The 24943-nt window shown below is 39.3% G+C and overlaps 1 protein-coding gene across 1 annotated transcript in view; it reads right to left on the bottom strand.

The window, feature by feature from the left end:
- Positions 1-3365: 3365 nt before the first annotated feature.
- Positions 3366-24943, bottom strand: part of lrrk1 (leucine-rich repeat kinase 1) — a 112068-nt gene continuing 90490 nt past the window's right edge. Inside the window, exons 28-34 of the mRNA XM_053513014.1 lie at positions 24455-24649; positions 23811-23962; positions 18950-19067; positions 16500-16616; positions 14061-14947; positions 13199-13300; positions 3366-4884 (exon numbers count right to left, since the gene is read on the bottom strand). Of these exons, the coding sequence (XP_053368989.1) occupies positions 4707-4884; positions 13199-13300; positions 14061-14947; positions 16500-16616; positions 18950-19067; positions 23811-23962; positions 24455-24649 (1749 nt within the window). The 3' untranslated portion in view covers positions 3366-4706. The remainder of the gene's footprint in view (positions 4885-13198; positions 13301-14060; positions 14948-16499; positions 16617-18949; positions 19068-23810; positions 23963-24454; positions 24650-24943) is intronic.

Here is a 24943-nt window from a genome sequence, read left to right as displayed (position 1 = left end):
ACTTTTCCTAGATTACTTACGAACATTTCTGCCATCAGTTAATAATAATCGCCTAACTCCATCCTTTCCAACAAATGTCATTACTATATTTCCAACAAAGCTTTTATTTAATTACCTTAATCGACTTGGCGTGATGATTTTTGGTAGGCTTTTCATACAATAGGTATGCCCTGAGTGTACATAGTTGATTGTGATGGTAATATTAGATAAACACATGTGTCACTCTATGGGAAAAACAAACAGCTTCTGATTGTGCAATTGTACTGTGCAAAAGTCTTGAGCCAACCCTCATTTCTTCATATTAAATGGAATGAAATACAATTAGGCGTCACGGTGGCGTAGTGGTTAGCACTGTCACCTTCACCTCCAGGTTCCATGTTTGATTCCCACCTCGGGTGTCTGTGTGCATGGAGTTTACATGTTCTCCCTGTGATTGGTGGGTTCCCTCCGGGTACACCAGTTTCCTCCCACGGTCCAAAGACAGGCAGATTAGGCTAACTGGTCGTAATTACCTGTAGTGTGTGAACGAGCGTGTTAGTGCGTGCGTGCGTGTGTGTGATAGACTGGCATCCTTTCCAGGGTGTACCCCCGCACTGCATGTGTGAAACAATCAGTTTAGAACATTCTATAGTTTAAAAAAAAAAAAACCGAATTATACTAGATAGCACGATGTACTGTAAAATAGACTTATTATTTTTGCATTAACAATCCAAGGGATCCAAGATGGCGGCACAGAAGTAGAACGCAGCGGCTGCTCCGGAGCCAAACTGGTGCTACTTTGTTTATTTTTGTTAACTTAAAATGTCAATCTGTCTTGTCCCAGCTAGCCAGCTACTTAGGTCTCCAAGTTAGCTAGTTGGTTTCTGTCAATTTATGCTGTTAATTTATGTTGTATGTAGCACCTTGGTCCGGGAGGAACGTTGTTTCGTTTCACTGTGTACTAAACTCAAGTTGGCTTCTATGGTCACAGACGCCAACAATATTGTACACATAGCAGATTTCCTAAGTAATTTAAGGAAAAAGTTAGTGTTTCTAAGATTTATGATGTTGTTTATGGCAAAAGTAATTTACCACATGGAGCAGCAAGCTACTGTTCTACACCATCTAATGGGAATATAACACTTAGAACAATGCCAAAATGATGGTGACGATCTGTATAGGTCATTGTGTATAGCAGAAGCCAAAATGTCTTATAGTCCAGAAATTATAACAAACATGCAATTAAAAAACATGCATCAGGGCTCAAATATAAGGCCCTGTTGTATAAAGGATATAGTAGTGCATTATGGATTACAGAACCATATCTAGTTAAAGGCGGACCGTCCAGGTGAATATACAGGTTGAGAATTGAAAAGATTCCCAAAACACATGATTTTTGAAACATATGAGCATGATTTTGTTTTGAGGTTACCCACGTACCGTGTATATAAATATAAATATTGCTCGGCTGATAATGACATCCTGACCTTGTGATCTAGAAGGTTTAGCAAATTGTCATCCCCTAACAATAGAAAAGGTCATTGTTTTGTGCAAATTGATTCTGTTGTAGAAGAAGAGCTGCAGCAGCTGTGCTGAGAGTTAAACAGGATGCCGGTGCATGAGGAGGGAAGGATGGCACTAATGGGGTCCATATGGCAGAAAGTTATACAGAAAAACCTTCAAGAACGGTGTCCCGCAACAACACACCAGTCTGTCTGGAAGGCAGGGTAACGGCATGTCATACACAAACCGGGGGAGGGGGGAGTGCATTTTGGATGTGGTCAAAAAAATTCCATTTTTACAGTTTAAACCCTGAATATGCCCCCAAATATGCTCCTTAAACACTTAATTTAAATTTAAACTCAGCTTAAATACATTACCTTTAAAAAACAAAAACAAAGGTAAACTCGTATACTGTACAGTACTGTACCGCTGTCTCTCGCGCTGCTAGATTGTAAAAAAAAGCGATGTTACCCCTATATGTACTGTAATTCATTTTCTTTGGAATAAGTAGGGTAAAGTTCAGTAATAATTCACCAGCCCAAGCTGCGTTCTCCTCTATGGTTACAAAATTAGTAAATTATATTGTTGTTAATAGTTTAGCATTAAAACGCTTGAAAAATAATATATTGCCACAAAAAAGCCATGATTTTTTATTTTTTTTTGCAGTCTCGCTGATGCGCATGAGGAGTAACGGCCAACCTGTCTGGTCTGATATCACATAAAATCCAATGCAGTGCAAATTAGTGCAGAAGTTAACGCAGGCCACGATAGAAAGCTGTCAGAACACACAGCTAGTCCTATCATGTTATGCTCCTTACATGTTTACACATAGTTTTTACACAAATCTACACATCGAGACACACTGGAAATGTGTATGCAATTTCATATAATACTGTATGTGTCTTACTGAATATTGGAGAGACTTTATTAATGATACAAAAATACAATAAAAAACAAATACAGGTCTGTTCAGTTTTATTCAAATATACAATACAGTAGCAAGATATTTACACATGCAGAAGTACGGACCATAATAAATATCATACAGGTAATTGTTTACAAAGTTTTGTTACATATTTACAATAGTAAAAGCTAACATGCTGGTATTTCTGCTAGTGTAGAGATATGTGAAAAATTATTTCACACAAAAAAATAAAAAGTCAAGTTTGGGAGGGGGTCAGCAATTGCCTTTTCAGTTTTGCACTGGAGCTCTAAGTCTGAGATAACTACTTTACTTTAAACTTTAAATAAAACATGGTCCACGTCTTTGCATAATTGCTTCAAAACAAGGTCATTGTTGTATAATCTCACTTTTAAATAAAATTGAAAACTTTTAAATCCATATTTACATATTAAACTTTTTTTTTCTTTGCATTAGACAGATAAGATGAACTGAAAACAAAACATAAATCGATGGCCCTGATTCTCTTGGTAAGTTGGGGTTGGGGTATTATTTTGCTGGCATGGTTTAGGTTTAATTGCAAATCAATACCAAGTTCTTGTAACTGATCACCTTTATTTCACAGTGAACTATTTCTATCCTGATTAAAGAAATCTCGTCCAGGATGAATCCACCCCATGCACAGGGTACAAGAGCTCACTGAATGCTTTAATGAGGATGAAAATGGTGTAAATCTTATTCTATGGCCTTCACACTCAACTAATCCCAACCCAATTTAACACCCTGGAGTGATGTATTAGACAGCGCTCTCTACCACCATCTTCAAACCACCAATTAAAATAATATCTTTTGGAACAACGGGGTTTAAGCCTCTTATACACTTCCAGAGACTTGTAGTAGAATATCTGCCAGAGCACATTGAACCTTAATAATATACAGAGCGTTAACAAATTATTATTAATGTTTTAAATAATTTTTTTTTTTAATTTTCTCCCTAATTTAGTCGTGGCCAATTCCTCCCCGTCGCTAGGGGGCTCCCACATTAAGGCTACTACTACAATTCAGCGGGGAGGGCCGAAGACGATCACGTGTTTCCTCCGAACCGTGTGACGTCAGCCGACCGCATCTTTTCGAACTGCTTGCTTACGCACCATTAGGGACGAAGTAACACACTCGGAGGAAAGCGCTAGCTCCCCATGTGGGAGCACAAAGTACCTCTCATCCCTCCCCTATGAGAGAGCTCTCTAAACCTCCGGCTGTGAGAGGTAACAGCATCACCCGGGGATCGAACCAGCAATCCCAGGATGATAGGGCGAGCACTTTACCACTGCGCCACTCGGAGGCCCGGTAACAAACTTTCCATTACAGTTACACTTATAAACCGAGTACTAACAGTTATACCAAACTGATCTGAGGGAAGAAAGTTGTCTAGGACGAAATTTCAGCTGTATCCCAAACGACGTCAGCAGGTCGGTGTGACATTACCTAAGAACCGCATGTGGTCTGATCGAGGCTGCAACAATTCACTGTGTGAAAGGATTTCGGGATGAGACAGATTTTTATTACTTATTACCTACTGTACAATAGCCTCGTTGCTCTAGTGCAAAAATTAAAAAAGAACCGAATGTTGAACATTAATCATGGCTGATCGATTACATTCGGACCAAGAAGAAAAACCTTCAAAGATGATTTTTTTCTAAATCATTCTAAAACCTGTGAACTCATCTGATTAAATCTCAAGCTTCACTGCTACTGGCTAGCCGTTGGCCACCACATTCGCTTCGAAGTATAAAGAAGTTGCTCTGGGGAAGATAAGGTTGATACAGAACTGCTGATTGCTGATCATGATATGTTTGACGAATACTTGGCTCTCAGAAACGCATCCAATACAGCTGAGCTTTTGTTACAGGACGTCTGAGCATACTTTTGCTATGCTGTACTACTTCTCAGTGTGTGTGCCTTTGCTGAGTTAATGTATACTCTTACTGACTTTTTAGTCTTGCTTCTGATTCAGCCAATATAATAGTGTGTGTGTGTGTGTGTGTGTGTGTGTGATGATGCAGTCCATAATGTATGTAGGTAAGCTCATATGGCAACTGTGTATGGTGTGTCTGTTTGCATATCGAGGCCTCTCCGGTCAGCCCCCTCACTCCGAGGCTTGGGTATGTGTGTGTGTACGTGTGTAGCGTCTAGTGCGCAGGTCCACTCCACTCTCCATAGTTGAGTCTTTTTACCTTTACATATGTGTGTATTCCCTAAAGTCACCTTTCGCCACACAGTGCTGCGATTCTGCTCCGCAACACACACACACACTTGTACACAGCTACCTTCTTTTTCTCATGTTAGTCTCCAAACGGCCGAGCTCCTCGTAGGACTGGTAGAAGAGCTCGAGCTCGCGGCCTCCCCAGCCCCTCCAGACAGCCAGGCACCAGGCCATGTTTTCGTTACGAAAGCCGCATACAACAGTGTCCTTTGCAACTAACGCAGCTTCCACTAGGGCCCTGAGTGAAGGAAAGGGGGAGAAGGGGAGAGACAGAGGCAGAAACAGAGAGAGAGAGTGATGTGTAAATGCTTTTCAAAACACTCGACATAAATATTGTGAATTCTTCCTAGAAATACAAGGCACTCTTTTCTGGGAAGTTAGTTAAAAAAAAAAGAAAAAAAAAAAAAAAAAGAAAAAGAGACCAACTGCCCCGCTCTTGGAGATCATCCCTCCTGTGGTGTTAGCTCGGAACCATAATCGGACACATGTGATTCAGCTAATCAGGGCCCTCTGAGGCATCGTACTATTACATCCAGGTGGGTGAATTAGTGCTTTTAGATGGGTTGCTCCTATAACAAAGGCCAGTGTGAGCTGGCTGCTGTGAAGCTCTGTGTCCTTATTAGGTTTAGAGCTGTAGTCCATTTGAAAGCGATAATGACTGTGCCCTACTTCCTGTACAGTGATCAAGCAACCTTCCTCTGTGAATGTATACTACAGTTAACCCCCAGCTGGGTGAAATTAGGTTTACCTCTGTACGTTCCCCCCGCTGCTAACAATTTACTATTATTAAATGCATTGCTAATATGAACTTCACCTAAAGCAACATTGCTGCTGCCATACTTTCACACCACTGACAATCTCGGAAGCAACGTGCCCACCTTTAATAGCAACCATTCAGAAATGACCGCTTTTTAACACTTCAACTGATGGTTCATTCGCATTGCAGTAAAGAAAAATGATACCATTGTGAGCAACTGGGGTGTGTCGCTAAAATCCAGGCATGGTTTGCCGTCACTGAGGTGTGGGCTAGAACAGGCTAGCTATACTATATACATCTCTGGACACCTTTGTTCATGTTTTAAACAATCCCAGATGTTTCACCAAATGCTCATACACACTTTACACAATCTTTATCTCCTGTTCAAGTCGCTTTATAGTTTTTTTTTTTTTTTTTTTTTTTTGACGAGACCTACTTCATATAAGAGAAACTGACTGAAATAATTTGCATGAAGTTAGCGGTTGGTATTGCTATCTTTCAGCTCCAGGGTCCAGGAATTCATTCTGACCTCAAGTTACTGTCTGTAAGGAGATTACTAACATATTAGAAATGTTCGCAAGGTGTGTAAAAAGACTGCTATACTTTTCAGTCATATAGAATCATTTTCTATTTTATTCATTGCATGCATTGCTGCCTCACAACCCCAGGGTCCCACAGTTACGCTGAAACGTGAGAAACTGTCTGTCTGCGAGTGCTGCACGTTCTCCCTTGCATGAGCTTGGGTTTCTTCCAGGCTCTCTGCTCCCCCCCCCTCGCAAAAACACGCAGTAGGCAGATATGCTGTACTAAATTGCCCCTTGGTGTGAATGAGTTGTGAACAGCTCCCTTATTTAAAGTAAATGCTCCCAGCTTATGCCTAGTTGCTGGGAGAGGCTCCAGATCCACTACAAACCCCTGGTCAGGATTATAAAGATGAATGAACAATAACACTACTTGCAAAAAAAAAAAAAGTTAACAAATAGCTTGTGTTAGTCTTTTTCCGTGTCACTGGAAATATGTTTCTCTCGTTGCAAACCCAATGTTAAAATGTTATAATTTTATTGCTGTTCAAGATACTTAAAGAAATTGCCATGTGAAGCATTGTACCAACCACATATTGTTGGATTGTATACACTGCCTGGTCAAAAAAGTCACACGGTATAACATTTCATTCAATCACCTTTAGATTTGATCACAGCACACAACGTGGTGGCTGGTTCATGTTTGAAAATTATTCCTCAAAAAAACTCATTGATGTTATAAACCCATTGATGTTATAACCTGATCCTTCAGTACATCAAAGTCATCAGCTTTTATTGCCACACAATGTTTCTAAGTCTAGACAAAGTGGCCACTACGCTTGATAAGTGCATCGCTTCATGCACTTCGCTTCTTACCCCGAACTTATTAGACCACATGACCTTTTTCCATTTCTCCAAAGTCCAATCTTTATGCTCTCTAGCTTTTTTTTCTGATTAGCTGTTTAGTCCCAATCCTGCAAGTTCTCATCACATTGTGTGCCATGCAACTTTACCAAGTGTACATCATTACATATGATACATGATTTTGTTTCTGACCACATTTCTTTGGTTTAGCGGTTTAATAATGTGTTAAAGTGTTCTTAATGCAGTTCCAGTAATTTCACATCATCTTAGTTGTTTACTTCGCTTGATACAGCCCAATAATTTAAATCTTCTAAACTAGTGACCTTTTTTTGACCAGGCAAAGTATATATGAAGCATCTCAATGACTTTGCAGGCTTTTGCTGAATATTTTATTATCAGTGCAGAATAAGCATTATGCTTGACCATTTGCTCCCTAAACTTTTCGTATTTAAATACTTATATTTCAAATGCTGATATTCTATTTTTCCCTTAGGGGTAAAAAAAAAAGAAGAAAAAAAAACGTCATGTTTAATTAATACTTTAAAATATCTTTTATTTTCCATAAAATTTAAACAAGGGTTTCCTGTGGGTTGAGAAATAATGTGTTCCATTTGCTGAATCTCATCAGTCAGGCCTTTAGGGAGCCGTAGCTGCTTGATATGAGCTATTCAATGTACTGCATAATGTAGGATTAAGCTCTTGTACTGCTGGCTAGGTTATTCACTGATTGACCCGAACTTAGCCCTGGGTACAACATGTCCACTTAATCACGTTCATAAAGAAGATGGGATGTGCTGACAGAAATCAAACATCTTAAAATGATGTGCATTACACACGCACTGATAGTGTGTGTGTGTGTGAGTAGGTTGAGCAATCAGTTTAATGACTCAAAAGAATCCACCAGTACAGACATGTCCCTGTTGTCCATCTTTCTTAGAACTCATCTTTGAGCAAGTACTTCAAAGTGTACCGTTCTTTAATGAAATTCTACTATAGTGTGATAAATCTGGCCGATACGCCTTAACCGCTGACACTGCGTTGGCATTCATTCAAATTCAATTTTTTTCCAGCAAACCTTTTTAAAGTGTGTGTGAGAAAGGTTACCAAGAGAACTATTACATAATCACACGTGGGCGTTCCACAATACGACTTTATTAACAGCGGCGGCAGATCACATGCCCACATGTCATTTCTTGTCTTGATGATGTATTTTTCTTAATCTCCCAAATGTCCACAAATATTTACCGTCTTAGAACTGGGTCTATTTGGGATTAAGCGGTAGCACTTCTGTGCAGCAAAGAATGAATGAACTATAGCTGTCAACTGCAGAATTGCAGTCTGGGGAAAAAAAAAAAGTGAGAGTGTAGTGCTTGACTCTCACACCAGCACTGACAACATATCAGTGGAAACGTATCTCGATGTGCCTGCCTGGTATCCTTTCAGCACTTAATCTGGTGGAAAGCTATAACTTCAATCCAGTATTTCTCAAGATTGAAGGTGATCGAGGAGCTTGAATAGCAGGTAGTTACTAACACAGAATTGTACTTGGTTACATTCACAGTTTTAAGGAATACAAATGACATCTTTCCTAAGCTGGATGCATTCATTTTCTTTTTGTAATATTATGAATGAAAATCTCAGGAGATCAGCGATACCTATAGTTGGACAATGAATTATACAGAAAGAATTTTTTTTTTTGCTAGTTTAAAGGTTATTAGAAGATTGATTAAAATAAATCATGATCATAGGCTATTTTATCTGTTCCGCTGAAGTACATTTATTCTCTTTAGAATTAGGGCGAGTAATTTACTGTAAGTCATCATTGACATTTAGTTTGTGTTATGCAGCAGATCTAGACGTTTGGGCCCAAAATATGGCCACTGCAACAGAAAGATTATGAGCCCAGAACAACAGGATAATGACCGGATTTAAAATTCATTGTGTATTTTGACATGTTAGACGAAACCCTAGATGTCTGTCAGGCACTTCAGTCACTACTCTAGGCCTCTTGGCCGGCCATCATGGCTGACATTTCGAATAGGATCTCTTTATTAAAAAAATATTACAAGTATTTCTTTTAAATCCAACTAGAGAGGTCCGAGCGTCTTGAAACGGCACCTTTTATCCAACAGCCATCTGTTCTGGATAAAAGCAGAGACTCAGGAGCAAGCAATTCACCTGAAAACCTGTGTGACTTTAGATTCGATTGCTTTAAAGGGATTTCAAAGCCCTTAATTCTGCATGGCCTCTGATATCATCACATAAAGTATCATTTGAATAAAAAAAATTGTTTTCTGAAAAAAAAAGGATATTAAACTGTTCCTGAGTATTATCTTTTGTACCTTAGCGTGCACCTTTTTCCTGAAAACAGGGACATAATGTTCCATCACACACTAGATACAAAGACAGTCTAAACCACTGGAGGACCATCTGTCCTGTTTTCTCTGCTCTATCACTACGGATGGGAATCACCAGGGACCAACTGGTACGATAACATGATACCTGGTGATCTGATTTGTATTGCAATTCCCTAGTATCAGATTTTTCAGATATTATTAGAATTCTAAACAAATTTGCCATTTCATTTGCTCCTTCCACACAGAATGCTGTGCTGCTTGGCAATGCATGAGTATTACTTAGCATAGTTTAGAGTGCGGCACTAGTAGGATTATAGAAAAACAACATTTTACCACCTCATATGCCCACAATTAAAAATACATTGGAATATATATATACACACAGTATTCACTGTATATTCATTTTTTTTTTCATTTTTATTTATTTATTTTTTGTCTTGTCATTTGTTTTTTTTTCTGGAAGCTCTTTCACTAAAACAAATTCAGGTGTAAAATGAGATAATGTAAGTTGCTCTGGATATGGACGTCTGCCAGATGCCTAAATGTATGTAAATATACTTACCCCAAACTTGTTTCAGCATGGCATTGTCCCTGTGCACAAAGTGACACCCATGAAGACTCTGACTGCCTAAGAAGAATTAGAGTGTCCAGCAGTCCTCACCTTTATGCCATTTAGTAGCTTTCGAAGGAATTGAAAGGCAAACTACAGTACGTGGCACATCTTCTACCCCATAGCAACAATGAAAGGTACAGTTTAGTACCCTGAGTCGGAATACAATTCTGCATGGAATCATTCAGAGTTAGAGGACAGATGCCCTTACTAGGGGAAAAAAACCCTTTAGGCTTGGTTCTTTAATGCATCTAGTTAGTCACAGCAAACAAGCTAACACCCATCCAAGGTAAACGGACTGGGAAAGGAAAGGCACCACAAACACAGTGTCACAGATGCAATGGTTTGAGTGTAAAACCACAGAGTTCATGCTGAGACTGCACAGTGCATAAAAGCTTACTGCGTTTAGGCTGTTTGTTTAGCAGCCACTCAAACAACAAACTAGTCAGGTGTATTTTATGCTGACTAGCATAAGAGAACACAGGGTAACTCTTTTAGAGCCAAGGTTTAAACACAGAATCCCATGCAGCAGGTGGGTTTTTTTTTTTCTTGGAAAGGGATCGTTAAACAGACAGTTTACCTGACCGGGAACATTTGTGGTCATTGTGAAGAAGGACTTGGAGCGCAGTGAGTCAGACGCAATGAGGATTTCTCAGAACTTGAGAATTAGGAGGAGTTCAGCTCTAAGCCGTAATTAAAAACAAAGAATTGTTCAAGCTTCGTGGGGCAGCTGGCTAGAATTTGCATCTGGCTGGACTTCAAATCAACAGGCCAGAGGTGAGAGTGCTGTCGTCTAGACAAGTACAAGCTCTCATCAGTCAACAATGAGATCCATCTGGATTCGGTCCAGTTGGTGTGAAGAGGCGGTCTAAAAGACTGACAGCTCTTTCAGTCCAGCTTTCAGTCAGTCTGGAAGAAAGCTGTAAAGATCTTACCTCATCATGTGTCTACAGGAAATATATTTGCTGGATGACACATTGGTAGTAAAAACTTGAAAGACAGCACTGACGTTTAGCAGGTTAGCTGGATTGAAAAAACTATGAAATAGAGTTGGAAAGAATTCATTTGTAAAACTACAAATCTTGATTGTTCTCAGTGAGAGTGTGTTTATGACCAGTGGAAATGTCATTACTCTGACCTACATGTGTACATGTTGAGACTGGAGTCTCATAAGTCTTACAAGGCATGTGTGTGTCCTTTGTCTCTGCTGAACATATCTCCTGTTTGACCTGGGGACACATCTGCTACAGTCTAGTCGTGTACAGTATGTGATTATGTGTGTGACCTTTAAACCCCAGTTTAAACTCTCTTTCTTCAAAACTCCTGAATTCAGAGATACATTCTATCTGTAGGCTTTATTCAAGTCTAGATGCCAAATAAATATTCACAACCCTTCTCTTTCCTTTATGATCTTTTTTGTTGGTCATGCCTACGTGTGTAATAAGGTTTCACGTATTAAACCATAACGAGCGCAGCCCACAGCATTGCCGAAATGCTCACTGGTAATTGCCTCCAATGTGGCTGTGTGAGCTCCTAGAGTATTCTTAGACTCTGTTTTATTCTGCATTTGTGCCGTATTTATTCACAGACTTTCTCTATTTTTTAGCCTTTTTAAGGGAAGCAATTAAATCATTGACTTACCCCAAATATAAGAGTTAAGTAGCTAAAAAATATTTGCCTCTTTAGTTTGAAATGGCCCATCTTAACTAGCAAGGTAACGAGCCCAATTTAGCTAAAATTACTTTTATTATCTATAATTACTTGCATTTTACTCAACCATTAATGTGAGATAAGTCAGATAAGAGTGTTATGGTTTGCACATCACTATCTAATCCAGCTCAGCCAGTTTAGAGGAGTGATTGGATTCAGTCCCCTTTTTGGACACCAGTGAAGTCAGAGTTGGACAACAATGTCATTATCAGCCTGGAAATAAAGAACTCCCAGACACTGCTGGTGCCACACCATCTCTTATCTGTGAAGTTTAAGACTTATCAGTCCCTCTTATCAGTCATTGAGCTGTAAGGACGAGGGCTTTGCTGATGGACATGAGCTTCCATTATGCATGCAAAAAAATAATGAAGCTAGAAAGTGCAATTTGTTAGCAGTATATAGCTAATAATTGAGGTCTGGTTGGATTAACCTGCAGTTAAATATAGTCTAAAAATAATAATATCCCTAATTATTTTTGTATTTAACTATCAGGAGTCGAGTAAATGCATGACGAAACAATCTTTTTTTGTTGAGGTGGAACAGTTTCATAGTTCATATTAAAATGACACAAGACAATTAGACTTTATTATGTAATGATATCTATGGTTATGCTTATGTTCATATTCACAAATATTAATTTTTTTATTGGTTATGTTTATCATAAACATTATTTATTTAATAAAATTGTTAACTATCGCTAACTAATCTTAATCACTGACAGGTTAATCACTTATGGTAAATGCACTTTACAAACGGATATTCTGAAACTGTTAGTAATTGACACGTATTAAAAATCATACTGTTGTCATGTCATGACTGAGATTGGTTACTAGGCCTCGCACTCATAATATCACTGCTTGACTTGTACCGCCTCGTTGGTGAACGATCTACTAACTGATATTACACAGTGTTTAAATGCACCATAACCTTCAAAATTGTATTGGGCTAATTGAAAAACACCTCCTGAGAAAATAGAATTGATCCGTTTCTACAGCCGTCTAATCTGAAAAATTTAAGGAGGCGCTTGCTCTAAGCTGAATGGGCACGACGCCTCTGCTTATTTGTTTAAGAACCCAATGTCACAATCACTTGACAAATCAATGCCTCACTCACTTCACACATAATTTAGATTCATTTTCAAGATAGCCTTATTTCACCAAAAATGGTTTGCCTGAGCCACATGAACAACACACTGTTTTGCAGTAAATGTAGACCTGCTGTCTGTCCGGAGCTAAACTGGAAGGAATAAACTTTCTCTACCTGGTAATATCAGCCTCATAACTGTAATGGATGGGCAAAAGAGAAAAGCCAATATCTGATGATAAAAAAAATTGTGTAAACCTTTTGCAACTCATAGATGTTTTCAACTGTCCAAGAGAAACTCACAATGTACTGACCAGGGGTTACTTAAACACCTTCTTATTACACTGCAGTCTATAAGGATAGACACTTGTTTGGCATAAGTAGCATGAATAATGCAATAAATCCCCTTCTCATATATGAATCCCAGCTGCTTTTCTCACGGAGTCTACATGGATTACTGCTCAGCCCTCTCAGCTCTGGTACACACGATTAAATAATCCATTTACAGCAATGTTACGTAGGATGGGTTCGAAATCCTTAAATATAGTTTGAATCAGGCTTGCGATCAAAGATGTGTTGAGATTTGATTAGACAGATGACTTTTTTGGGAAGGGTTAGAAGACTGTATCTGGCACAGCATTGGCACTCACCCGTATTGTTGTACTCCTGGGACAGTCAGCACCGCAATCACACGACCTCTGAGCAGCCCAGACTGTTCCTGCACCTCGATCACCATTATGTCTCCTCCGCACCTGCAGCATACAATATAATTCGTCTCGCGTTACAACATTCATTCCTGAGCATGCTATAATCCACATATAGGGTCATGGATTAATCCCTAGATACAGACAATGTCCAGAGGACTGCTATCTTGTTAAACTGTTTTCTTTTCCAGGAATATCTTATTACTTCTCATGTGACATAACACAATTTCCAATGAAAAGCACTCAGTATCGGGCAAGTCCCAGGGCCAGTGCCAAAACAATACTTTTTGTTAAACCTTGCTTGGTAAATAACTGTTGCCTAACTGTTGCACAGGGATTCGCAATCAGTTCACAAGAAATTTCCTTAATCATGCTGTCTCAGGTTTGGTAATTGGAGACTTAAAAAAAAACCAAAAAAACACAAGCCACTCACATGCAAGCTTACACGAAGACCAACAGACATACTTTCTATAACCACCCACATATGAGTACCAGTTTTTCCTGGTCCACAACCAAGGACTGCTGTTATCAGATTATCTGTCATGTTATCAGTTATCAAAATCTTCCATGACCAACGTAACAATAATCAAGAGTAAGCATTGTTGGAAAGCAGAGATGGAATTGCGGTTTGTGCTTCTTGGTGGTTGGGTTGTGCATTTGTGATTTCTTCAATGTTTTTATTTAATGTAATTCAACATAACTATTTAAATTGACTAGATAACAACCAAATTCAGTACATCAAAAAATATTCTTCCCTTTCCTCCCCTTCTCATGAGCCCTGACCCCAGATTTGAAAAGCTTGGTGTACCTGGGTATCCAGATTGTGCCATTGACTGGAACCACTTTAAGGGCCTGAAGGTGAAGAAGACTCTGGCTGTGTGTTGCTGGATCTGCGCTTCCTAGTGGTGAAGACTCCTCTGAGACCTGCTCATCCTGAGCTCTGTCTGCATCTTCGCAGTCCGTGGAGAAGGGCATGCTGCTGGAGCTGGCTAGTGAACTGAGGACTCCTGAGCTTGAGCCGTCAGTGTTGGTGAGTCCTGCAAGGTGCTCTGAGCTGAACTCTGAGGAGCTGATAGAGCAGTAATCTACTGAGTCCTGCTGGCTGAGGATCTGTATGCCGGCATCCTCGCTGTGAATTACTGTTACCGTGTCATTTGGTTTAAGCTCAGGTGTCTCTGGTTCTTCTTCCTGTGTTTGTACCTCTGTATGCAAAGAGACCTCTGTAACTCCTGCTGGATTCTGGATGGGAAAAACGTCTCGGAATGGATGCAAGTCACCACATCTGTAGCTAGCGCAGAGCTGGTAACTGTTGGCGTGGTACATCAGCAGCGTGTTAGTGTGGTCATCCAGACACCAGACAGCCTCGTCACCTCGAAAACTTGGAGCGCATGTTATGGAGACCACGCAGGAAGGGGGGAGGTAAGGATCAAGGCGGCGAATGGGCTGCAGCGTGAAGCTGTCGATTACAAGCACTCCGGGCCCGTTAGTGTACCACACCTCGGAGCCCGAGCGTACAGGCACAATGCTCTTTACAGGGTACGGCCTTTGGCGTGGGTCCAAATCTTCCATCCCCAACAGTGACTTGTTTACTGTGTGAGAGCACACGTAGGCCTCACCTTCCAGTGGCAAGTCATCCACTAGAGTGTACACAGAAATCAGGCCATCTGCCATGCCAGCAAATACCTGTGGTGGGGACTGCACAAACAGTACAACAGTATAAGTAATGTTAGCAACATTTGATATTTTTTTTAGTTTTAAAAACTGCATACAATTCTTTAAAACTTAGATTCGATTTGCTTGGAATTGTGGCAGGAGAGATGCATCTCACAAAATGCAATGTCTGATCTTCACTAAGCATCAATGGCACTGTGTTGTGGTCAGATGAGCCCAGAAGAAAACTTTCTGATCATGCACACAATGACACAGTGAGCATGTTTGGCACCAAAAGGGGACAGCACTTGATCCCTACTGTTAAATACAGAGAGGATCGTTTATGCTTTGGGGCTGTCTTGTGGCGAGCAGTTTAAGGGCTCTTATAAAAAATGATAGCATTATAAATTCTGCAAAGCACCAGGATATTTCATAAAAATCACAACACAGGCAAATTTAGGAAGAGTGGTACAACCTGCTAGCCCCTATGTGTCTACCATTATGACAGTCTTTAACTCTGATACCTCTTATCTAGCAAACGAACCCAGACCCAAGCCATTCAGTATTAGTGTTGATTTCCTCTAGACTGTTTCACTCAGTTTAAATTACTTTCCAACCTTTTTCTTTATATACTCTATGCCACATTTATTGGTGTGTAGCAATGCTTCTGTATATAATAATGTGTGCTTTTTTGCATTGAATTACAGCTGCTATTTAGAATAAACGCTACATAATTTTTTTTTTCCTAAAAAGATTTCTTTTCTAATGTGAGAGAAAAAATTAGGGCAGCAGTCTTAAAACTTAAGACTACTATTGGGATATTTGGAGGAAACATTTTTTTCCCTTCTAAACTGATCATTTCTAAACAAGCCTGCAGCACTGTCCCCCTTTTATATGGCCTGTTATTTTCTAAAAAGTGTATTAGCTCAAGTTATAACGCTGCCCCGGAGGCACAAAGCACTCGCCATTGACCCTGACAGCTTTAAAAACATAGGTGGAGGCCACATCAAAGTACACAATAGGAGTATAAGTGTGTGTTTGGAGAGAGATGAAGAGCGGCTCTGTCATTGTTGTCTGTGGAGAGGACCATCTGCTTCGGAGAGCTGCAGCATGAACACCTGCACTCTGGACACTTCAAACGAGAGGAGGAGAAAGGCTGAAAAACCTCTGTGTTGGGCACTGTAGAGGCCCTTCATCGTAAAGCCTGGGTGGGGTACGGGGGTGAAGCTGGCTATCAGATCATTTGCACACAGGATGTGATTGTAGGAAAGCAGCTAATGAAACACTGGTTAGCTTATGTATTCATCATAGTCAACATGTAAATGTTGAGATGCAAAGATACCACCATGCATACGGCCAAATAAATTTGATTATACACCAGTGAGAACCCTTGATCATCTACTGTATATTTTCCGTTTATGTAAATTTATTCACAGGAAAGGATTTTATCCAAAGTGAGAGGTAATACAATCCCAGAGTAGGCATACGCAGTGCAAGTTGGTGCCTATAAAAATAAACTGACTGCTGTTCTCCTTGGACATCTGAAAGAAGGACAGGCAAAGCACTGGCAAGTGTGTGAACTGTCTCAGATACTGACCTCTGACCTGGCTGGCAGCAGCGCGAGGCATGTGACTACAGCCGGACAAGAAAGCAGTTTTTGCGGATGACTCAGGGGACACATCTCTTTTAGGCTGTAGATAAAGACCTCCTGCTCCTGAAAACAATCGCATGAAGAGCAAGATTACTTATCTGCACTCACCATGGCTGGACAGCTGGCTGAGAAAAAAAAAGAACAACCGAATACCTACTAGAGAACAGAATCAGCCACGTGGCCTAGACACTTGTAAACCAAAGCAAGGTATATTGAAGGTAACTGAAAACTGTGTACTTTTAATGGAACGATGCAAAACAACTGACTAAAGAAATAAAATAACTATATTGGGCTAAATCATTTTATATCAGAACTTAAAAATGTAAAAGTCTAGTTTTCTATGTAAATCAAAATTTAAATAGGTTTAAAAGTTTTATTTTAATTTTAAATCTAATTTTAAATCATTTTAAAAGTTTTAATGCTATTATTTTTCATTTTATGATTATCTTCTTCTCTTTTCACCATTGTGTAGGAAATGTGCTACACGAATAAACTTGCTCTGCCTATGTAATGTAAATTAGAATTTATTTATTTGACTAAATTACTGACATATTATTTCAACATCTCCTTAGTATGTTAGAACTAGACCTTATAGGGCTTATCCTTGGGTGGAAGTGTGGAAAACTGAATCATCGACAGTATGCAAAAGTTTGAGATACCCCTCAGATTTTAATTTAATAGGAAGAAATGAGGGGTGGTTCAAGAATCTTGCATAGTACTGTATAAAGATTATTTAAATAAAGCAAACAAAAACAATCTTTCCAAGCTCCGAAATGAATAAAATAAAAAAAACCTAGCTATAAATAGAATTGAGATGCAAATACAGATAAACTGGGCAGAAGCCTGTTTCCACGCAACAGAAGCTGATTCATCAGTTGCCCTTATTTGTGACGCAGATTAATTTGGATGTCATTCCCTCAAATCAGCGCTTATTCAGTGAATAAATGCCAATCAGTTTCACCATCGCAAACAATCAAATCAAACAGAAGCCAAGATTCGGCTAAAGCATTTTTTTGTGATGATTTTATGGACAGATTAGACGCTGTGTTCTCTTCCAGCAGTATCGTTTATGGTCATTATGCAAGGTCAGGCCTCTTGTGCATTTTCCAGTTCACAAGCTCAGCCTTGACCTTAAAATTTCTTGTTTATTCTCCTGTGGCCTGCATTAATGGTCTGGCTACATCAGACACTACCAGGGATGTGTATGTTTGAAAATATGGTGATGGTTTTGATCATTCTGGACCGAGATCACAAGGCATTAGACTGTCTCTCTCAGTCTCTCACACTAGCACATCATCGACGCTAACCCGTGTTGCCAGATCTGCGGTTTTCCCACGACATGGGGATACTTTTGAGCTGGTGCCACAAACTGATTTTTATCTGTGGGTTAAGAGTGCACATTCTACAAACGTTTTGAATATGTATGACATTTGCAGTCTTGCGCTTTATTTAGGTCTTATCTTGCATATCTGTGGACTAAGGACTTTTTTGGCTTTCACTTATGCCAAGCCCTTGGCTCTCACTTTCAGTCCAGTCCCTGCACCTGAGCAGTTTCACAGGAATAATTTGGGTTTGCTAAGCCACACACTGAACTATGAATCATTCAAACATTAAAAACATTAAACTTAAGGCATGAGTCAGTGAGAAACATGTGTAGATGATCAGATTAGTGATTAGTATACTGGTGATGTTGAATGCTGAGTGGTTGAAACAGACGAGAGGGGAAATGAGGTTGCTGCTGAGATTGTTACATAAACAACTAATTTTTTATTGATTCCTTAGGCACTTTGCGGTTTGTCTCAATTAAAAAAAAATCCCATTTCCCAACTACTGCATCCGGTGCCTTTTATTCACAGTTTAGCCAGTGGATGTGACTATTTTACAGTACATTATACTGTAGATCTGGATATTGTGGATCTGCTAATGCTTTACAATGAAACAAACAAATTGCATTCTAACAACATGAAAAGACTAGATTCTGCATTTACAAAAATCCAAAACAAACCCCTAAATAAATAAATAAAAAAATAGCACAGATAAATTGTGATGTACTTGTCTTGCCTTAATGCTACTTCATTAAAAACGTATGCATGATGTTGCTTAAATATTGTAATACTGCAACAACATTGGACAGTGGAAGGAAAATTGGGTTAATTAGCTGTGATTTATTCTCTGATTACTTTCGGAATAGGAATATAAATAACCCCCAATAAAAATTCAAACTTAAGTCTCTCATTATCCGCAATAGCCCCATCATTTTGTTGTGTCTAATGCATATTCTTTTTTTTTTTTTTTTTGGTGGGATCTCCGCTCTGTCTCTTCCTAAAGGAGCATGGACCATGTGGTGGTATGCTGAAAAGGGCAGGCTAGATAAACTACATTTGCTCAAAGCCCACCTCGGTGGCGGTCCACAGGGTGTTCTCCGTCTTCAGCTGACAGCTGAGTCGTGATCCTGGACACGGCATTCGCTTCACCTCCACCTGACCTTTGTCTGCGTTCACCACCGTGTAGTTCCTATCACACAGAAAAACACACAAACATTTGCTTTCTTTGAGCTCAATTGCTTTATTTGAAAAAGGATGGAAAAGACAAAATTAAAGTGTTTTTACAGCTGAGTAGAGATTTTATTTGCCCTGTCTGTTTACATGGAGAACAGCAGAAACACTAACAAGCTCAGATGTGTGAAAGGAAGCGTCAACATTTGATTTATTACTGGTTTTCCTTTTAAACATTTATCGTAAATTATCCTGTTATGAAGCATGCATGGCTATTTGCTTCTGCTGGGAAAGGAATGAAAATAGGTTTAGTTGATGTATGCAATTCATTAAACCATTTCTGAGATCCTGATTCATAGCTATAGCTCTGAAGTCATTAATCATGCTGTACTCTGTAGCTCACTTCATATAGCCCCGTTTCCCCAACGAGTCACTTTATCACGAGCCTAAATCAGCCCCTCATTACTATTGCTGCAGAAATTTCTTAATAAAATGGATATAACCTTGATGACAACAAATCTATTAAGATTTGAGATAGACTAATCAAAGCTTTTTTAGAATTAAATACCTAGTATCAATTGAAAAGGTTTTAAACAATTACAGTTTCAGATATTATCACTTTTATAAAGATTATTGATTACAGTTTAAAAGTGTTATTTGACTTGTCAATTGTATTAACGGTTAAAAATAACGTATGTTCAATTAAAAAAAAAAAAAAATACCCATAACCCCCCCGCCCCCTAATTTTGGTCGTCTTCAACTCAACCAGGGGGGGTGTACACACTTTTACGTGCTTCCTCCAAGCGCATCTTTTATGACTTCTGCTCATGCATCATTGGAGAGCGGTAACACACTTCTAGAAAAGCGCTATCCACCCCTTCCGCTTGCACAATCTGCTCTTTCTTGGCTTTCGGCTATCAGACTATCGGAATCAAACCAGGGATCTCTAGATGATAGTGTCGAGCAATTTTCTGTTGCGCCACTAGGGAGATATTTCCACTGGGGAGATATTTCCACCTTAAGTACTTTGATGTTATGATATCTTGACTTTACAATGCAGGGAAAGCGATATGCATTCAGCCGAAATTGTACTTTTAAGAGAGTCACTTCGAGTCAGCCGTGCTGTGTTGCAAGTGTAAATTATGAGAGATTCAACACTTGAATAAATGTTCAAAGTGTTCCGATGGCCACCTTTTATTTTTTTGGCAATTACATTAATGTTCTGTTTAATTACTCTTTAGCTACTGTTACTTAAAAAGCTAATGTAGTTAGAGTCATCAAAAAAACAACAACTCAAAAAAGCTAACACAATATCTAGTATATGTTATATCTTGTATAACAGCCCGGGTACTGCATACAACGCATATTATATTTCAGAACAAGTAGTGGTGATGAGATCCAAACCACTCACTGTAAATGGACTCTTTAGCTTATTAGACCTTTTATTGTCTGTCACACCATCACATTGTCATGTCTTATGTGACTACGCAAAGAACCCAGATTATTCTGAGACTTGAATGGGAAAATAATTTTTCTGACAGACTGGCAAAAATAATTGCGAGAAAATGTCCCGGCCGGGCAGAAATCGAACAAATCGATAGCCCAGACAGCCACGACAGACATATGTCATGTCCAGGCTATTAGTCTTCATTCACAGTTGCCTTCCAGACAAATAAACTGAACAACCAGCATAAGAAAAACTTTTTAAAAAAACACACTATTAATTGACTTTTCATTTGGTATGCATGTTTAAACAAAGGCTTGAATTACCCGTTTTGAATCCCAGCACCTTCTGTACCACACACATCAGATGAGGTGTGATAAGACGATTTATGAGGGACAATCTTTTCAGAATCAGAAACATGCAGGATGGTGTAAACAATGAACTAACAGATGAAAAACACATTTTGCTGTTAAGCTGTCACAACACTCTCATCCAACATTAGATCCCCCTGCGACCCTGTACAGAATAAGCAGTATAAAGAGTATAGAGAGTGTGAACATTGAATAACAGTGAATGCAAATCATAATTTACTTTTTTTATTGCTATCTGGATGTGCCTAAATTTCACTAATAGAGTCACCATCATCATTATTATTATTATTATTATTAATTTGATTATTATGGAGCGAATATTAAAGTAAGTGTTTTCACTAAAGGTTATCTGCTCCTCAATGCACCGCGCTCAGGTATAGGATATATTGGCCCACTCTTTAGGAGACTTGCAGTTTTGCTGTGCTTGAGTAAAGACAAAGCTCCCTTTCTTCTTGCATCTCCCAGACGCCGAATGTGAATTACAGCACCTTTCAGCGCATCTCAAAGCCGCTCCATTTGGCATGATGACACGGCCGTGGATGTAATTGCCAACACCTGGGCCACGAGATAAAAGCTCGGCCATTCAGATTGTGTCAGGATGCCTCGGGTGGCCTGGCTGAGAGACAAAAAACAGCAGCGGTTTCTCATCTCACCTGGAAGCTATCTTCTGAGATGAGCCTCAGGCTACCGCCACTTTTTTTTTTTTTTCCCCTCTCACAGAAAGCCCGTCACGCACAATAATGAGTTCGTTTGCAAGCTCATGAATATTAATACGTCTTCAAACAGATTCCTAAGGGGCACGTGGTTCATCTCAATATTTTTACATTAACTGGGGTTAATAGGGGTGTTTAGTTTCACGACTGTGATTTTTAAAGAGGGCAACAGGAGTTAATGAGGAAGAGAGGGAATATGTAGAATACCCTGAACTGAAGGGTGCTTCTTGCAAAAGGCAGCACTTGAAATGTTGATTAACAGTAAAGCAATGAAACAAATGGAGGAAATATTTAATTAGACAAAGTGCCAATTAAATACTTAAAATGAGCAAATGGTCACGTCATAATTGTTTTTACCATGACTCATTTACTTTAATAAATATTTGATCAAGGGGTGATAACATGGCTTGTTAAATTTGTGCCGTAGCCCCAGACACAGCTGGGGTCTTAGGGTGCATTTTAATGGAGTTCTATTTTAAACAAGCCGGAATTCATTAGCCCTGGCCTTTTTTTTTTTTTTTTTTTCAATTTGAAGCCCATCTTAAACCCATTTTACATAAAATCCCAGAGGCACTACCATGTTAATCAGGGTTATTTCACATCAGATGCCTAAACCGTGCACAGAAATGTGATTATTTTTGCTCTGAAGTTTATTTACCAAAAAGGCACATGGTCTATATTTCATGTTGTATTTTTCTACAGTATTGGTTATAATTCATCCTCATAAGATCTGAAAGAGTTCTGACTGCATCAAGATAAATAAAAGCTCCATGTCAGGCAACTAGAGCAAAATTGGCCATACTCTCAGGGAAGGAGAGAGAGAGAGAGAGAGAGAGAGAGAGAGAGAGAGAAAACTCTCAGCATCTAATATTTCAATTCTCAATCACAGCAACGCTAGTAAATCCTGGGAGTGAGAGAACATTTCTCTGAGCATCTCATGGATTCATGTGTCTAGGAAGAAGCATGTGGCAGCCTTTGCCCTCACTGGTTGGTTTCTTCTAGGTGATACAGATAAGCTCTTGCATTCGATTCATTTCAATTCAATCTTTGTATAGTGCTTTTAACAATAGTCATTGTCGCTTTACATAATTAAAATAAGGGCAACGATGGCAAGGAAAAACTCCCCGAGATGTCAGTAGGAACAAACCTTGAGAGAAACCAGACTCAACAGAGAACCTATCCTCATTCGGGTGATGCCAGTCACATGAGCCACAAGCAAAACTGCAATAATGCATAATACTTCAATACTTCCACACCAATTAATGGTGAATCTCTGACCAGATAACCAACACTTTTGAGGACAGCGCCCTGACAGATTTACAATATGGTGATATTTACAGCTCTCATTAGATACAAATGACTGTTAAACTATCATTTATTATAACTAAAACATAAAACTGAATATCAGCATACTTAGCATACTAACATAATAGCATAACATAGAATACTAACAATAACACATCATTAATAAATGTGTCAGCATCTGACCTATTTCTCTGCCTATCCTTCTACTCACCTGTCACTCTGATATCTCTGATGACCGTAAAGCGACTCGGGCTAATGTGCATGTGCTCAGACTGGTACAGTATATCTCGCCGTTTAGTACGCATAGTAAAAATGAACAGCAATTTAACATTAAAACAAATATACCACCATAGCCCATTAACCCCAACATGGACTCTAAATGAGCAAATGTAACACATCATATAATCGTATAATCAATACTATTTCATTAATGAACATTTATTTCATGATTATTCTACCTGAAATAAAATGATTACCAACACAGGCACACATCTACCCAGGATTAGCCTCGTCTCACCACTGGATTGCTGATAACTACAAATCCCAGCTTGTTTTTCTGTGGGAAACTGTCTTCCAGGCTTTTAACCTTGTATGTTGCGGCATTCCCATAAACAACAACTGTTCTGCGTCGTAAAACCAGAGATAGATTGCCAGAAGAAATGGCAGCTGGCATGGTTTTACATCAGGTCTGACCTCACACGCAAAAACTTTACTAACTATATGAGAGAGAAAATTAAAGATAAAAAAAGGGTGATGTTCCAAATACATGATTTTTGGTAAAACGCACTACTAATTGCATACTGACTTAAACAATCAGAATCAGTTCAATGTGTAGTGCAGTACTTGCACACGTACAGCTAATAAACTCATCGTGAACATGAAAACTGCTTTCAAAAGGCTTGCCTGCCTACACATACTCCCACACACACCTGGTGTCTTTTTCTCCATCCCAGAAGACGGCGTTGTAGCCCTGCAGTGAAGAGAGGAAGAGCTGGTTGTGCTGCTCGCAGGGCAACAGGTATCTCAGACAGGCGAAACTCGGCTCCTGCATCTGTCTGAGGATAGGCATGGCAAGAGGACGCTACACACACACACAAACACATTGTATATATATCAGACTGCAGCAGACACTGTTGATTAATTATCCATAACTGCAAGGATCATACGGTACTGCTGCAAGGCACATCACAGGTAGAGATTAAATTACTCATTCTAGCATGTTATCATTTCTATAGTAACAAATCATTTAAAGGGACTTGGTAAGAAAAAGGACATGCCACACTATCTAGTAGTGTGGCATCTTGTAGTCTGAATCAGCTTGTTCTCAAAATGGTACACACTTTGAGACCAAGCTGCAATAATGCAAAGCTGCACACAACTTGGAGAGAGAAAATCATCCTTAATTGTACTTTGATGGCTTTTTGCAGCTATTAGTTTACGACTCCGACCCACTCACACTAAATCTCCTCTTGCTAAAAGCCATTAATTTATCTACTAACGTATAGAAAACTGTTTTGAAATGCTCTTAGAGAAAGTAAAATGCACTGAATAAATTTAAATAGCCATTTTATACTTTCTCTGGTTTGGTATCCCAGCATTCTTGCATCAAAGCCTGCAGGCAGTAGAACTGCACTTCCTCTGGAATTCCCAGGACAGGCCGGATGCCCTTGGAGAGTTTCTTCGCTATTTGCAGCTGGTGATGACCCAGCGATGGGCGACGGCCAGACAACAGCTCATACAAGACCATTCCATAAGAGAACATATCCACCTGGGAAACAAAAAAAGAGACAGACAGAAGAAACAGAGACATAGGATGAGAGAATGAAGCATGTTAATAGTAAATGAAAAGAGACACAAGGGGACAGGAAGCTTCATCAGTGCATAGAAGTCATTAAGTATACAATAATTGCTTTGTGGAGCTTGACACGTGGGAAAATGTACAAGAGAGTAAAAAAGAGCTGGCATGGTGCCTCTTCTGTATCATTCCTGGAGGTTATATTTGGCTCCTCGTTGTCCGTTGTACAATAAAACCCGGACAGAATGGAACCAGGTCATATCTGGA

The sequence above is a fragment of the Clarias gariepinus genome, chromosome 15 (genome assembly GCF_024256425.1).
Source record: "Clarias gariepinus isolate MV-2021 ecotype Netherlands chromosome 15, CGAR_prim_01v2, whole genome shotgun sequence".
Taxonomy (NCBI): Eukaryota; Metazoa; Chordata; class Actinopteri; order Siluriformes; family Clariidae; genus Clarias; species Clarias gariepinus.
Note: the sequence above shows the minus strand (reverse complement) of the source record. Positions and strands in the feature narration are given on the sequence as shown.